The sequence below is a fragment of the Camarhynchus parvulus genome, chromosome 2 (genome assembly GCF_901933205.1).
Source record: "Camarhynchus parvulus chromosome 2, STF_HiC, whole genome shotgun sequence".
Lineage (NCBI taxonomy): Eukaryota > Metazoa > Chordata > Aves > Passeriformes > Thraupidae > Camarhynchus > Camarhynchus parvulus.
Window position 1 is genome coordinate 58560578 of NC_044572.1, and position 17713 is coordinate 58578290.

The window sequence follows — 17713 nt, forward strand, 5'->3', positions numbered from 1 at the left end:
AGAAACTATGCTGGTGTTCCTTCTCTTGACCTACTTTCACTGATGTTCAAGAGCTGAAAGGGAAAGAAACACCCCATGCTGATTTACAAAAGTGAAGGCTGCTAATGCTTGTTCATTTGACATTAAATACAGTGACTGTTCAAAAATCCAGCCAGAGCAGTCTGCCACTAAGGTAATGATACATTGCTCTTGTTTGCTTCTGATGCATTGAGCTGTGTGAGGCAGCATAGCACACAAACCATGGAAGCCTTAAAAATTGCTCAGCCCAGATTAGCCTGCAGCTTTGCTTTTTGTGTGTCATTTCTACTGACACAATTATTGCAGCTCCTGGAGATACTACACTCTTGACTCTAAGGGCTCAGCCCCTGCAGGCTGTACTGCCCTGCAACTGCAAAAAATGCACAGTGAGACTACTAAAGAAAGGCAGAACCTTAAATTCTGTAATTGAAAGCTATACAGTGAATATCCTGCTTTTAGTGTACCTAATGTAGTATAGGAATATAGGAGTAGGGAAACAGTGTTCAGATCCACGCTGTGGTAACACACACAGCAAACAGCAACACAATCACAATCCTTCGAAAAGCTATACTTAAAATTTTCCAACTCAAAAAGAGAAGAGGAAAGGAAATAAGTATTAAGGAATGCACCCTTTAATGTGGTTTCCTTCTTGTAATGAGACAGATCAAGGACTCCTGACATGTCACACTAACCCAGTTCTGTGCAGCAAAGGAAGTTTAAAGTAAAGTAGACATTAACTTTCTTCTCCCGTGGGGAGAACACAGAGAACAGAATTCAGTTTTTTTTCAATTGCAATATCACATTTTTCCTATTTTTTTTACACTTTCTTATGAAATAAAAAGGATGTTTCTGCTGATGTCACAGCCACATCCCCACTGTGTGTGCTGCAGTGCTTGGGGTTCAGAGACATGTGCCAACTGGCCCTCCCCAAAAACCCAAAGCATTATCTCTGCCCGGACACTTTTGGCAACTTAAACTTCATGAACTCAGATTCTTTTGGGGAATTTCAGGGGAGTCTTCTGCTTTTGTCCTGAGCTTGCTAAGACTGAAGACTTGGGTGTCTTTGCCTCCAGAGCCTCCCCTGCTCTCCCTCCCATCCGGACCCATGGCCCAAGTTCCTGTGGTGCTATAGGGGCCGCGGGCAGGAGAGCAGCGTGGGAACCTCGTGGGCATAAAGGGTTAAACAGGCGCAGTGTCAAAGCTGGTGCAGCGGCCTGAGGAGTGCCCAAGATTGTTTTAAGTTCGTCGTGGGGGTGGGGGGCTCAGCCGGCAGCTGAGGAATTCATAGCTTGTGCCAGCGCCAGGGAAACCCTTTCCAAAACAAGACTCAGAACTATCCTTAGCAGTCTCGTTTCAGGGCTGACTTTGACTCCCAGCTCCACTGCCACCGCTTATTCCTGTGGGGGGCATTCACACCCATTAGGCACTGTCACTCTGTGATCCACCGCTCCTGCAGGCACATCCTGCCCCAGCCCCAGCTCCCACTCCATGCCATTTTCGCTGTTTCAGCCTGGCCTGCGACTCTTCTCCAGGAGAACCAGTCCCACCACCACAGCACTGCAGGAGCAGTGCTCGGCGAGGGGAAGTTGTGTTCAGTCCTTCCCCCAGTCCTCAAGGTAAACCTGTCCTTCAAATGAATGCGTGTGCTCCAAGTCCTCCTCAGCCAGCACCTTGTAAATGCCACAGGAGACACAGGTGCACACACACCTGCAGCAGCACAAATTACACAAATGTTTAAGAAGATGCACTGTACTGCAGGCTTTAGGGGGACGTGGCACCAGAGATTTCCAACCCCTCTCACAGGTCCTGCCTGCTAAACTCATGATTTGCTACAATAAACAAATGCCAAAGGTTGACTTTCAATGTCTCTATTGTCTACCTGTAACTACAGTTGTCACAGTGTGAAACCTCAGCATTAGGCACGGCTCAGATCCTTTCCACAGCTTTGCCCAGTGACATGGAAAACATATTATGTGCAGAAGAAAATGTCATTACCATATTTGTGCTTTCATCATTTGACACAAACACTGTGGGGGGGAAAGCAGATTGGAGTCTAGATTGAAAAGACATACCTGGTGCTTTCTCCACAAAGATGACTTTGGAGTCTTGCAAAAAGTTATGACCAGTCAGTACCATTTTTTTCCCTCCAGTAACAGGAAAACTGTCGGTACTTTGCTTCTCCACCAGAGGCAGTTCTTGGGCAGATCTCTGAGCTGGAGAGTTATAAAGAAGATTAAAAAAAACAAAAGGCAACCACGAACACACAAAAAAGTAAATACTGCATTAGTAAGGAACTTCATGCTTACCTTCATAAGATAAGCTGAGTTTGATACAGAAACAAAGAAAGGTCACAAGGTTTACAGGAAACATGGTTCATTTTCAAGTGCTTTGATTGTAAACAATAGTGTTAAACAGCAGTACAGATTCAAAAGACTCACAAAGAACAAGTGTTTTAAAACTCAGCTTGATATGTACTATATCAGAAAGTGTATTTTAATGGAAATTCATTTCTTTTAAATAATTTTCTCTCACTCTACATGCTGTGTGTTTACATGGCACACATGACAAGGTAATCACACATGTCCAAAATTTGTTTCAGTCAACATATACCCTACTGTCAATTCTGCAAACTGTCTTCTAGCAGCGGCAGCAGACACGGCCCTTGTGATCCAGCAGCAGCTCACACTTTAGAAAGAATATTTCCAAATGAACCTTAGGGCCCAAGCACACAGGATCATGTAAACTGAATCTGGTATTCTTGTGGCACAAATTTTATCCCCCCTCAGCTGTGGGACGTGAAGAGAGTGCTGCTTCAAGGGACAACGCGACATTTTATCCAGATTATATGGATCCTTCTGGTATCACATGCACTAAGAAATGTATGAAGTTTTTGGCACCAACTTATTCCACAATCTGTGCTGGAAATATCACTAGAACTTATTTTTTCTCCTGTTTTACACTTCTTTCAGCAGGCATGTGCCATGCTTTTGCTCATTATGCAACACTCAAAGCGGCAGCAGTACCCTGACACAAATCCAACCAGCTTCACATTTAGTGGTTCCTTGAGCTTGGCACTTTTGCACAGACCAGTTCAGGATAGATTCAAACTGTGCCTTATCTTGCTGTGTAGCAACTGAAAAGCTCTAATAAACAACTGCAGGATGAAAGCATGACTCCCATTTTTTGCTTTGTCCTCCAGCATGAATGGAGCTAGGAATGGTCAGGCCTTCCTCCCCATTCCCCCCTCTGCCAGAGCCCACCCCTCGCATACCTGCCAGATGTCAGGTGTCCCCCCTTACTCTGTCAGCATCAAAAAGATCCACTTTGTGAATGGAATTCAACAAAATCTTAAAAAATTGTTTCAGTCCATCCAGCCAATAAAAGTAGTATTGGGAGTTAGACTGAAATTCAGCTTCCACCACTTATGCTGAACTATTAAAGCTACACAAAGCAGCTACATTTTGTTTTGTCTGGGGGAGGCTGATGAGGCTTAGAGAGCAAAAATTATATAGGTATCTTTGAAGGGTGTCCCAGTGTATCTGATAAAATACAGGCTGTTCCTTTAAAGAGACCCCAGTGCAGAAACCTGGCTTCTGGAGGTTTTCTGAAGCTGCAGGCCAGTGTGTCAGTTCTAGGATATTGCTAGCTCCTTATCAAAGGGGCTGGGGTTTTGTTTCCTGATTTTTTGCTTTATGATGGGGAAACAGAGTGAACAGGACATGAGAGATGTTTTCCGAAACTTCTACAGCAGTTACCTTTATGATAAGAAGTCACCAAAACCAAAGACCCTGTCCCTCCCAGGTCTACTATTAGTTTAAATGTTCTTTACTTGTGTGTGTTTTTCTACAACACTCAATGCACAAAGCTACACATTTTTTCCTAAGACACAGATATTCTGTTCTCAGTGTAAAACCATGTACTTTTGGAAAGCAGATTTAAGTTCACTAACTAGACAGGTAAAGCAAAACCAATGTAGAGCATGTTGGTGTGGACAGAATGCACATGGGGCAGAAAAGTTAAAAACTGTTCAAAAGGTGTGTGGACATGGCAGTGCTGAGTTAACAGTGATCTTAGACATCTTTTTCAACCTTATTGATTAAAAGATTTTCTGATAATATCCAGCAAGAGGAGGATGTTTGTTGCTACTTACAGCACTCAATGGGGTTGGAGGCTACTTGCAAGGAGAGGGTCCTGCCATTGGCCTGTGGGATGTGAACCCTGAAGACCAGACGCACACGCGTGTTCTTACGACCAATGTCCGTCTCTCCCTTGCGCAGCTCGATGTCAGAGTTTCGGAGCTTTAATATCCCGGCACAGTCGATGCTATCCAAAAGGAAACACAGGGCAATTCAATTCACTTCAAGAAGACTTCAGGAAGACACGAGCATGCATATCTTATCTCTCTCCTGCATGCTTTTCTTAAAATACTGCATCAGGCACAGTCCAATGACCAGGCTGAGCGCAGCAGACTTTGTTTAGTACTTGCACTCCCAAGAGGTTGAGCTGGGGCTATTGGTAGCAGCAGGTAGTGGCTGCTGTAAAGAACACAAATTTAGGATGCTCCCTCAGTTCTCAGAGGAAGAAAATCTAAAGGACCCTTCCTCCTCAACACATCCTATAAGGATTGTAGTTAAAGATAAACCAAAGCCCAAAGAAACAGCAAGACTAAAAAAGCCAGTGGGATGCGACAGAAGTGCAGAAACTGTTACTAACCTAGAATGCCAGGCTACTTAAAATTTTACTTGTTACAACTAATTTAGACCAAAATCTGACAAGATTTTCAATCTAGGGTGAAGTCCTGAAATTCTTATTAATGAGCAAAAAAGCTCTCCCTGAGGTCAGTTCTACTGTCAGTTTGTTTGTATTTCAATGAGTTGGAAATACTCCCAAGCTTAGCGCTGAGCTGAAGCTCTGCATGAAAAAAACTAAACTCAGAGTCCTCTCCTCACATTACGGAAAAACGTGCTTTTCATCAGATATAACTACTACAATTTCTGGCCTCACTGTCTTCTTTAGTTTTTTAACTTTGGTTTTCTCCTGGATGAGTTTATGAGCCAGGATTTTTGTCAAAGAATATTTCAACAGAAGAAGCTCCCAGAGCAAAAGACATATAAACATATGCACTCAAAAACGCACTGCAAAAATACCTCTGCCTTGGCCATGACTACAAAGACTACATGGCAATTTCTTCTGGGTACTGGTCTCTGGCATGCATTTTATTACATTGAGTATGCATAGTTAATTTTATTTTGCATTTAGAGAGTTTAATTCCCCCTCTAGACCTTTGAAGCTCTTCTTCTGAAGCAAACTGCAAATAAGCACTATGGCAGCACAGTTTTGATCTGCATTTTTTCTCAAGTATGGATTTCAGAATTTAAAAAATGCCCTTGCTGATACGATCAAAGAAACTAATGAAAGTATTAAAGATCCCCAACAATGCTTATTAGCAGATGAAGCCATAAGAATTATATAAGAATTACATAAGAATTCTTATAGTCTGCATAAGAATACAGAGTATTTGTATCTATGTCAAAATTCTATGCAAAGATCCATAAGTTATGGAAGAAATGGTGCATTTCACCATTTTGTCTCTCCTACAGCAACACTTGTAAATGGAATAATTATTGATGTACAACTTATATCCAAATGTTCAGAGAGGAAAAGGTATTTAAATTCAAGCTTGTAAAGTCATGGACATTGAAATCTCAAGTCAATAGGAACAGCTAAATGGGCAAAAGTTTAAATGGGCAGATGAGCTCTGGTGCTTCACTGAATCAGGGCCTGAACACATGAAGTGTGAGGAAAGTCCTTGGCTCCAAATTTCAATTAATTGGTAGTGCTACATGAGGTTTTAGACTACTGACATGTAAGGCCTATATATGCCAAAGCATAGTTTGTAATTCTTGAGTGAGCTGTACCACCGTCTGGCACACATGCCACAAAAATATTCAGCTTGGCTCCCAAACTGTGTAACTTACCTTTATTTTAGGAAGAAAGATGAATGAAATGGTAATAAAGTTCCTAGATGGCCAAAAACTTGATTCAAACTGGATAAATAAAGTGCCAGATAAATACTGTGTGGGTACAAATTGGTGAAATTTCCTTAACTCCAATTCAGCCCCACTAACATACAATGGCAGCAAACAGGGCCAATAATTCTGAAGGCTTGTCGTGACTTTTAACACAATGCACTGAGAGAGATCCTCAGGTCTTGAGTGATTACTCTAAGCCCAGCTGGCAATGCAGCTAAACATATTCTGGCTCTTCTATTTACATGAGGCACTCCAGGGCACGTTGGACATGACACTGCAAAACAGCTTCTAATAACCACTATGTGTGGAAGGACTTTAGGTGTCTGACAGCATTTTCCACTTCGTTAAGGCAAGGCAAACTGTATGAAAAACAAGGAGTGAAATTGTGATTTTCCTGTGGTATTTGGTTTGGTGGAGGTCAGGATTTCTTGCTTACTTTCTATCTTTCTATATATACGCACACAAAGGTGCATGCATCCATATGTAAATATGAATACATTTACATTTATACACACACCAAGAGCTGTACTTGCACACAAGCACACAGAAATTCCTCCCAAGGCAGACACCTCAGATAATGGTTAGGATAATTTGAATGAAGGGAGGAGACAACTCAGGGAGTAGGCTGATTTGAGGGAGGGGTCCAGAGAGGATAGGATAAAATAGTGTGAAAGGTTTGCTGTATATCACTTACATAGTATACTATTTTAACCTTTATATACCATCCTATAACGGTTTACATATGCTTAAGGGACCTACAGGGCACTTAATTATCACCCAGATATCCTAAGACAACCATGCCTGCTTTTCTGCATAGCACTAAACTTAGCCCAGTTTAACAACTCAGTCTGTAAACTGCATCAACTTTGAATACAGGTTCTCAGAGGTAACCCTTCTTAGTTCTGGAAGATTTGCTTGTAAGCAAGTGCCATGAAAAATGCTGAGTTTTATTATGTGAGAAATGAGTGGTTTCATTCGTCTCAGAAAAACCACGAGGGTACTTGGAAATGCTCTCTAAGAGTTTCCTTTGACATCCAAAGATAAATTTTAATCAGCTCTGTTCCTTGTGCTAGTGCGTATAGGAGCAACAGGTGTCATATTTAGAAACTAAATGCAGGAGCTGAGGTAGGAGATATTTACAGCTCAGTAACCGAGATACTTATTTTAAATGGCAAATAAGCACATTGGCTGAAACTCTAGAATGAAAGTAAATCAGTTGTCATAAATATTTGTGCAGTTCATTCTGCTGTTAAGCTGATTAGCGGCAATTTGTCTCAGCAACGTTGTGGAAACCTACTATTACAGAGAGAAATGCAGGGAAAGAAAAAAAGAAGATAGGGAAAGGAAAATTGTGTACAGAAAGAAAGGAACAAACCCCAAAGAAATTAAGTGAGTTGACCAAGACGAAACTGCTAGGAGTCAGACATGGTGCCTTGGTCTTACATTGCTCTCATGTTGTTCTCTGGAAGAAGAGGGATTTCCAGGACTTTGGTGTTGGAAAGTATTGTTTCATGGCTGGTGGTGGAAACTGTCTTGCCGGTGATGCGGTGAACCTGGTAGAAGGCATGGGGTCGCAGCAGGCGGTCGTCTGCAGTCCCAATGAACAGCTGCAGCGTGAGCGGCTCGCTTTCTAAGTAACCATGGAGCTGGCAAGAGAACAGAAAACGCCCACTGAGCGCCACGCACATAAACTGCTAGGAATCAATTAAAGTTTTATAAGCAGGAGAACCTAATTTCAAGGAGAGAACCTGTGACAGGTGCTATGCGTTAAGTTCCCCCCTTCCATTTTTCCTGTAATGTAATATTGGTACAATAAAAAGGTGCACTCACAAAACGTCTCATTATCCTAAAGGACCTGAGGCACTTCAGATGGACTGAGCTTTTGAGTAGTCCTGCTACATCTACAGAAAACTTTGCATAAATTCTGCTGCAGTGTTCAGCAGAAAAACACAATGAACTTGATGCCTGTTCACAGTACTAAGGGATGCAAAACTGACAGTTTGCAGAGGAAAGGACATAGCTCACCCATCCCCATGCTTCCTTGGACAACTCCCATGGAGCAGCAGTCTGCTGCTTGTGACCTCATTAGCTGATTTTTATGCTGGTAAATACCTCCTGGGACAGCATGGAGACAGATCACATATACATGATTAGCAGCTCACCATGTGTGTCAAATTCTTGTTATAATCACACAAAAATCTCATTGAAGCTCTTGGGCCTGGGTTGAACCTCATCCACATTACAGTGGCTGCTCTGATGACAAGAGTTATTTCTGCCACAGGATGCGGAGGAAGCAGACCCTGACCTCACCCGCACCATCTCCTGTAGAAGCTACTCATGGTTCCCACTGCTGTGGAGTCCCCAGACAACGTCTCACTTGTGGCTGCCACCTGACATTGGGAAATGAGTCTCACAAAACCAGTTCTCTTACAGGGGTTAGTGGCGAAGTTTTGTCCCAAGGGAAGGGAAGATGCAGCAACTATAGGAGGGAGAAATGTGGGCAAGGCCCACTGTCCCAGGAGATGCCCCACCCTAGAGCAAACCCACTCACTTTGTTGTAGGTTTAGGTTCCACTGTGAATGGTTCATGTGGGTTTGGGCATGAGTTATTCACCATCACTGCATACCAAAACTCAAAACTTACCACAATTTGGTAAGGAGCAACACTAGTTTTAAGTTAGCTGCAAGTTCAAAGCTAAATAAAACTGAAAACAAGCGGTGAAACCCATATATCAAACACTGCTTATATTTGTATTTTGTCTATTTTCACTCTCCTTAAATTTTCACACTCCTTACAAAGCAATTTCATATTATCTCTCCAGGGCATTTTACCATCTGATAGCAGGAATGCTATTAAAAACAAAGATCTTGAATCATTTTTACTCCTTGAGCCCAGCGAAATTCTGGTGGGTACTAACTAACAGGCCCAAAGCCATCTCTCCACTATCAAACATGGTGAATGGCAACAGCAATTCACAGTGGCAAAGTTTCAGGTACCACAGAGACCAAGGCATGAGGAAGGGAGGACAATGAGCCTAGACACACCTTCCATCAACAATTGGGCACACCGTAAATTTTTCACCCCACACGTTGGTCAGAAAAGCAAAGAGAACAGAAGCATTTTTGTTTGATTTGGTGCAGCAATTTTATATCCTTAACTAAGGCACATGAATGCTGGAAGGATGCAGGGATAGAAGGAAGTGAAGGTTCATTTCTAGCCTTTCTACATTATTTTATCAGCTCTGCATTCCTGAGACATCATATGAAGGCGGTTCAGAGCCAGGGGGTTGTGACATGATATGATATGTTTATGATATTATATGATACGATTGATATGAGGGTTCCATGCCAGAACTGTAAAATTGGAAACACATTAGTAGCAGTTTGATAATCTGCACTATCAGCGAAACAACAGAGAGAGAAAAGCAGAGCCATGCCTGTATGCTGCCTTCAGTAGGATGCCATGGGCTACGAACCTCCCTCCAGCTCTACATGGAACACCCACTCCTATGGCCCCTGACACACACATCAGCACTATCCTGCAAAAACAGGGACATCCTCACTTTCTTCCCTCAGAGACAGACATGCAGCTTGAGCTGCAGATGGGTGATCACAGGTGTGCTCCTGGTACAGCCAGCGGCTACAGGGAAGCCACTGTCCTACTCATCACCACCCTGTTCCCCCCACGACAGCCTGACTGCTCATTAATTCCAACGGGGTGTGTGTGAGCAGGGCTGGTGGAGTGACCTGGATTTGTCCCAAGCTGATCCTTCCTGCCTCACCACTTCCAGAGCCTCAGCAGCAAAGCTTAAGTAAGGGAGGAGACACAAGGTATCCCAGGGTATTTTTGGTCAAGACCAGCACGTGGGTTTGCAGGGGGAAAAGTAAGACAGTGTGACATGCCAGGCAAATAAATTTCTATGCATTGCCAGCGGCCACTTCTCCAAGTCGTCATGGAGGATGCTTTTTATGGAGAGTGTAAAATTAAAACAAACACATATTGAGTTACAAGGACACTTAAAATGTAAAAATAGACTAGTGAGTAACTCAAACCTCAATTCAGCAAAAGCAAAATCGCACACCGAGGTACCCGTATGTTTTACTGAACACGGGCAAAGAGGACCAAAAATGTTGGTCTTGCATTGGGTTCTGCTATTTCAGACTTTATTTTTAAATCTGAACTTGCCTGCTGCCATAGTTTGTAACCTACTGCTGAGCCTCAGCTTGTGCTTTTCCCACAGGTTTCCTAGCAGGAGGCAATCAAACACCCATAGCCCTCAGCTTTGCACACCTGCCTTCCCATGAAAAGTGTTCATGTGCTGGAAAATAAATAATGAGATCCCAGTTGCATGTTTTGCATTGTTTTTTAAGGTTTGTAATCGTCAAGCTGAATTTATGCTTGCTTTTTTTAAAGGCCCTGTCTTAGAGCAGAGCCATACTTTATTTTGGATCTATTACCCAAAGTCACTTACTCCCCGACTTAGAAAGTGCCAGAAACATCCAGAAGGACTCTTGTAATTGCTATATGCTTGATTTTGCTGCCCTCAAAATAAGAAAAATTCACAGTCACGTCACTGTAAGTTTTGTGTCGTATTCTGTGTTAGGAAGCATCTGATCTCTAATTCGTATTTCCTTTTGAGCTTTACCCGTTGCATCACATTATTTACTTTTATATTATGTCACATAATCGTGTATGCCAACAGAAGCAATAAAAGAAAGCGATGCAAGGATTAACATTTAAAGGAGCACATACTGCAAATTACTTATTTTAGACTATGCCTCCAGTGCATTATTTCTGTGACAGACAGCGCTGAGCCTCGGGAGTTTTCAGCCCACTGCAGATGTCTGGTGAATGGGCAAGATCCTGCTTACTGCCAGCTGGGTGCAGTAAGAATATTCCACAGTTCCTTCAAAACATGGGAGACAGGTTCAACAATGAGAAGCAGTGGCAGTAAAAGCACAATTGAGGGACTTTAGGCTGTTAGGTTTGCCAGCAGCCAAAGGGAATATCAAACAAGATCAATGTAAAATGGGATGGGAAAAAAGGGTGACTGAGCATTTTTCTTGGTGAGGAAAGATCTCGCATGTTCATATCCATGCATATTTTCCATGTATGCTCTGGGGTACTGTACTAGGTGGAAGAGCGATTCAGTTTCCTGGCATGCAACATGGGATGCATGCGTCAGACACCCTATTTTTATCTTTTTCTCTGTGTAACACAGTCCAAAGCTCCTAATAACTCAGTGGTTGAGTATGGGTGACAAAGGTGCTCTCAGCTACAGCATTCATAATAAAGGACATGTCTTTCCTACCAGGCATGCTTTCCTTGGCAATACATAGATCCAAGTGGAAAGAGGTGTACTTTCCCCTGCCATGAAACTGTAAAAAGAATTAGCTGCAAAAAAGGACCAGGAGCACAATGTTTCTGAATGAGTTTCCCTTCCCAAATAAAGGCAGTGATACAGCAGTCACCTGGTTTGGTACAAAGGAAAGACGCAGGAAAGACTTAAATATGCAGGTAAGAACTGTGTGGCCAAGTGTTTGGTTTTGAAATGAAAATAGGTCATATTCTCTTGTTCTGACCAAACACTGACTACTCTGCTTTTTGCCTCTTTGAGCAACACTGTTAAAAATACTTGAACTCATCTCAAATGACATTTTCATTTTTATTGTCTGAAGCTGCAAAGATCAAAATCAGACTTAATTGCAGGCCTATTACACACTCCTCTAATTCTATCAAAAGCGATGCAGTCACTGGTAATTAACACCAGAACACGACCTATCACAGCTAAGCTCTTCGTCACCTTACATCCTCTTATGAAAGAGCGAGGGAAAAGGCTGCACCGGCTGAGCCACCGCATCAAGCCTTCCCTGGGATTCCTACACCTCTCCGTCATTGCTTTCCCAGCGCTATCTCCCACCAACGTATCTCGATTCTCACCAGTAGGCTGCTGCTCATCTCAGTGCAGGGTGCCAAAGCAAACCCCAGCCTCTCCCCAGAGAGATGCACTGGGGCTGGATGTTTTCATGTGTCCAGATGCCGTGGCACTGAACGCCAGGAATCTTCCAATCTCCAGTGGCCAGTGAAGTGTGAGGGAAACAGAGCTGTCACCCCTCACAGCCACGAGCAAGGTACTATCTGATTCAGTCCTACAGCTATGATGACCTCTGGTTTATCACAGACATGAGCATACTGAGGCTGCCTGGATTCCAGATGTGCTCCTGGTACACATCTATTAAATCTGCCAATTGGAATTGAACAGACTTGGAAACGATGAGCAGAAGGAGATGAGGTGTTTTGAACATAAGCACTAGGGAAAAAAAAAAAAAAAGCAAAACCTCCCCAAACCTTCCTACAGTTACTAAATTTTGAGGAAATTTTGCAAGCGCCACATCCAATAACTCAAACACTATTTCAGCTTCAGTGGTTATTCTAGAGTCAGTGAGGAAAACTTCTATTATTTAAGCCATGGCATTTATTTTAAGAAACGCAGTTGAAATATTCTGCATGTTCCCGTTCCAAGTGCTTTTATGCTTTTGGCATGCCCAAGCATCTGTTGAAATGCTCAGAAAGCTACCTGTCATAACAAGGAAGCCTCTGTCTGGAGAGGCTCCTGGAGGCCACCGAAAGAATGGCCCTGTTCTCACGGGACACACCAGCCAGATACACCCTCTGTAGCACCCATGACATCAGTCAGGAAGAAAGGGAGCTATCCTGTGCAATAGCTTTCAAGTGTACTTCCTGGGAATTTGGGGAAAGGACTGCAAAAACGCTACAGTGGCGCATTCCTCCAGACCTGGACTGTTTTGCAAATATATCAAATGAACATTGGGGTATAATTTAGGGCTTAGCCTGTCCCAATGCATTAAAGGCTGACCTCCCACTAATAACAAAGCAGGGCATGACCAGGGACTTTGTATTCACTCTCAAAACCAGTCAGCAGCTGTGCTTGAGACTTTTGAGGCCCGTAGGGGCTGCCTCCTTAATGACAATGATGTGCCAAAAAACGCCACAGGGAACATCCATATCACCGTGTGTGTGTTTTTCTTGCCTGGTTTTTTATGTTTGGTATATAATAAAGACAACAATCCATTTTATGCCTCTAAAAATACGAAGAACAATAACTACTTACCTGACCATGTAACTGATGGCCACACTGCTTGCAGCAGGTACCACAGTGCTTATGCTCAGCAAAGCCTTACACATCTGTCTGTCCCATTTGCATTCCCAGAACTGTTCAAGGAATACCCGAGTCAGTCTGGTGAGACTCATCAGGGAGATTAACAACCCAGTCTGGTGTAAGGGGGCTTCTTTCCCTTTTATCCTCATCATGTTTTGGAAAGCAATGCTTTCAAAAAAGGTCGAACAGACTAAAATCTATAAAATAGGGACATTTAAAAGTCAAGACAAGACAAGTGCTGCTTGTCTCTTTAAGCTAGAGTTTGGAGCTACACACTAAATAGCTTTATTGCATTTCAAGCAGCAGTTGGTTTTTTTTCAGGAACTGCACATGATGAATGATAAAATGAAACAAATTGTCATGTTTTAAAAGTGCACCTAATATACAGCCTCAATAAAATACCATCAGTGAGTGCTCAGTGTCCTGGTTTTTTAAAACCAAATCAAAGATCCAGCTGTTTAATCTACAAAGAAAGTACACAAACATTCTTGGTATTGATTTCAGCAGTTAGCACTGAGCATGCATAAAAATAGTGTCATGAATCTGATTTTCAAGAAAAAGAATTTACTTTCGGCTCCCACACAGGAGCCGAAGAGGACGTAAGCCACTGCATCATGGATTTGAACGGCAGGAGGGAAAAGCTGATCTTGCGAGCAGTGACTGTCATGTGAAGCGCAGGCACAGGGGGTGAGGTCAGGAGACCAGGGCATCTATTCTGGTGTGCACTGCAGAGATCCTGCCCGGCTTCCGCCTGGGGAGCCAGCGAGCTGCCCTGCCACCATGCCTCCAGGTGAAAACACCCAAAACCCTGCTGCTGAAGGCTCTGGGAGCCAGCAACCTACACCTCTGGGAAAAAGAGTCAGGAAAAGACTACCCCATTCTTTGCAAAATTCCCTAATACCCATTCTGACCTGGTTTGGACCTTAACTCTTCTGTAGGGGGAGGTCTGAGAAAAAAAACACACCTCAGATGCCCTGAGATGGGGGACTGGGACTGTAGCAACTCTCCTCTCAAGCTCCTCTCCCAAATCCCAGGTGCCATGGGAGCTAGTTTATGGAACTCCCCTTGACCCCTCTGCTCCAGAGGGAAGCTGGGCAGTCCTCCCGCAGATCAGGGGATGCATGCTGAAGAGCAGCAGCAGGGCACAACTGGGCAGCTGTACCCTGAGCTGCCAAGCACGAGCCAGGCAGGGGCTGGCAGCCCCTGCTCTGGGGATTCAGGTCCCCACAGGACAAGGAGCAAGCAGCCTTGGCAGTGCCAATGAGGCAGACAGGCAGCATCGACAGAGCACCAGCAAACCACTGAGGCACGTGTCTTGCTGGGCATGTTGCAGAATCCCTGTCTCTCTGCAGCTGCTTTTCTCCACCTTCAAGCTCACACTCTGCAGGTGTACACATTTCAGTCACTGCCACACCACCCATGTGACCCTTGCTCTTTCCAGATGTCTAGACGCCTGCTTCCGGGTACCTAGGACCGAGGGAGGCACATCATCCTGACCAGGAAAGTCTTCCCTTTGCCAGCAACCAGGCAAGCAAGGAGGAGCGCTGGTTTTTGGATGATGAGCACTGCTCAGCTCCAGACTCTTTGTCGGAGACTATTCAGGTACTAAACTTGGTCTGCTTGGACACTCCTTTGAGAGGACAAGCCAAAAAAAGGGGAGCATCTTATTCAAAACAACAGAGCAGACAGACTTCAAAATGAAATACAGTAAAAAGAGAACAACTCCTCAAAAAACAACCAAACAGAAAATAAAACAGTTCCTTAGGAGCTGAGATGACCCTCTGGCTGTGACAGATTTTGCTGTACTACATCTGATGCAGTTAAACAAAAAAAGAGAATAAATTATGCTCTGTGCAATGAAACATGTTACTACCCCATAGTCTTTCACTTACTTAATATAACATTGTAACAGGAAATCCTACAGATTTTTGTGCTACTTTCAGGATTTATTTTTTCTTTCTGAAAGTAACTTTCCTTGGATTTACTCAAACTCTGTTTTAAGATCCAAATGCAGTCAGAGCTGGTCCACAAATAAAAATAAGATGGCTTGCTCCTGCAAGGGGCCAACCCTGGGCCAAGGACTAGAGCTGGATGGGAGAGCAGTGAATGGAAACAGCAGGAGTGTGTTTTATGTGGCACTTTCTAGTGCTGCCACTTGGACCTTAACAGAGCAGCAAAAGAGCAGCTGTTCACATCATGATGAATAAAGATCTATATAAAACTTCCAGCTGCAAATACGCTGAGGAATTATTAATCTTAATGTAATAGAGATGCTGTACACTCAGTCACTGGCTCACAAGTAATTTCAGTCTCTATCCAGGGAAAAACAGCCTTCGTGGCTGCTGGCTCTCAGCACAGCCATGAAATCTCCTTGTCTAAACAGCCGCAAGATGCTGCTCCCTATTTCTAGGAAGGATTTTCCTCCTAAAAAATACATTTACCTAAAAACCAACTCATGTCAAACTCCTCCTAAAACTGTTAGACTCACAAGAGAGATGCCCATAAGAAAAGGAGTTACTAATATTATGGATTTGTTATTCCTGGGCACCTTATTCACTGGGACACCAAAAAATCATTACGGCTCTCATGACATCTTCTACCACAAGACCATAGAAATGTTCTTTGAATCCTTGCTGCCTCATCACTCTCCAAGGATTATAAATCCAGGTCTGGGGGTAAATCCAAGACAACAGTGTCCTCCCTGAAACTACCCAACCCCTCACTCTAGAAACTTAAGAAACTCAGTAGAGTAGAAACTCTGTTGAGTTTCTACTCAAAACATTTGCCTTCAGCATCCATCATGGCTTTCAGTTTGGAGAGTCATAACCATGGCCATGCATGGGTTAAAAAAAAATGATCACAAGAGCCCAATAGAAGGAATTTATGACACGTTCTTAGGCAGATAGCCTGGACAAGCTCATACTTGTGAGCCTGCCTTTCGCCATGCTGCTGACGCACCGCTCGCACCCAGCACGCTCCCGGTTGTGGTGAGCACAGGCTGGCCCGGGATCCTCGGGTGTGTGTCAGGTGCCGTCAGCACCATGTCCTTCACCACTGCCCATCCCAGCCGTGCTCCAGCACACTGCCAGCATCCCTTGGTGACTCTTCCAATCCCAGACACACCCTCAATGCCACGTTTTAACTCGGTGGCTCATGAGTGCTTCAGCAAATGCATGACTTTGAATTCTCACCCTTGTGAATTTGAGGACAATGGGGCACCCATCTACTCACAAGAGTTATCTGATTAAAGGCCAATGCTTTTGAGGTGCATGTCAAGATAAACACTGGCTCATATGGGACAGAGGCAACTCAGTTTCAGGCTGAAAACTTTTGGAGTTCAGGGACACCAGTGAGACAGTATTAAACTAGAAATGGCTGCCTTTTTTCTCAATTTTAACTTCTCTCCAAATGACATTTATTTAAACTGCTACTGAAGACAGAAAGCTGGGGCTATGTTTAAAGGCTTTATCTCTGTAAATATTTGGAGAGCTATAAATACTGAGCCATATTCATAATACGAATATTGCACTTACTGTTCTGTTGCCACGAAAATTACTACAGATAGACTTTCAATACTTAATTTCTCTGATTTGCCAAGTACTTGTTTAAAAAGACAAAAAAAATCTTATATGAGACATTTTGCTATTTAATCAGCCAATGGAGTCAAAAGCCACAGCACAGAGCAGGAACTAAACACCCAAGGGTGGAGGCAGATAAAGCACGTAGTGCAGTAGCATGGTATACAGCTGTATGCCCCAAGTGAGACTTATTATAATCAGACGGTCCATGAATCAAGCCCTGACTGCTTTCTGTGTTTGGGGAAAGGAGGGAGTGGGAAGGGAGGTTGGCTGAAGGTATGAAATAATCTCTTCTTCTGAAAGTCACATGTATACTGATGGCTTCCAGCTTTCACAGTACTTCTGTTCTGTCCATTTTTGGCTGGTTTTTTTTTTTAATTTTTATGTAGGAATGAATTAAAAGAAGGAAAACATTTCAAGGCTTTTTATAAAAGTGCAGAGCAAAGATGTCTCAGCTGAAGTTGCAGTGAGCTGGGCATGGAGTGAGGAAGTTCCTATCTCCAGCACTGCCAGAGTTTTTGCTTTATCAGAAATTATGATTTGATTAGAGCAGAAACAAAATCATAGCAACTTTTTACATATTTCCAGACTTTTTTGTTTAACCAATCTGTGCTTCAACCTCCTCACAAAACAAAGACAGTACCCACACTGCCAGGAGACCACTTCTGGTCCTACTCCACTTCCCCAAATCACCTTTAATCCACCTGGTGCTACAGCTCTGATTACACTGCAGTTTTATCTGAGAGCACGTCTTCCATGGAAAGCATCTAAATGCAGCAACAAAAATAGGTCAGGTATATCTTTTAACTTGGATTCAAGGTTTTGACCTTCAGAACAGTCTGATCAAACTATAAGAAATATTGAGAGATTGGATTCCACACTGTAAGTTGCTTGAGGGTGATGCC

The 17713-nt window shown here is 43.3% G+C and overlaps 1 protein-coding gene across 5 annotated transcripts in view; it reads right to left on the reverse strand.

Moving 5' to 3' along the window:
* Positions 1–17713, reverse strand: part of NFATC1 (nuclear factor of activated T cells 1) — a 110784-nt gene that overhangs the window by 59397 nt on the left and 33674 nt on the right. For all 5 annotated transcript variants that reach the window (XM_030970227.1, XM_030970212.1, XM_030970204.1 and 2 more), the window contains exons 4-6: positions 7494–7696; positions 4169–4341; positions 2091–2231 (exon numbers count right to left, since the gene is read on the reverse strand). In XM_030970227.1, coding sequence (XP_030826087.1) covers positions 2091–2231; positions 4169–4341; positions 7494–7696 — 517 coding nt within the window. The remainder of the gene's footprint in view (positions 1–2090; positions 2232–4168; positions 4342–7493; positions 7697–17713) is intronic.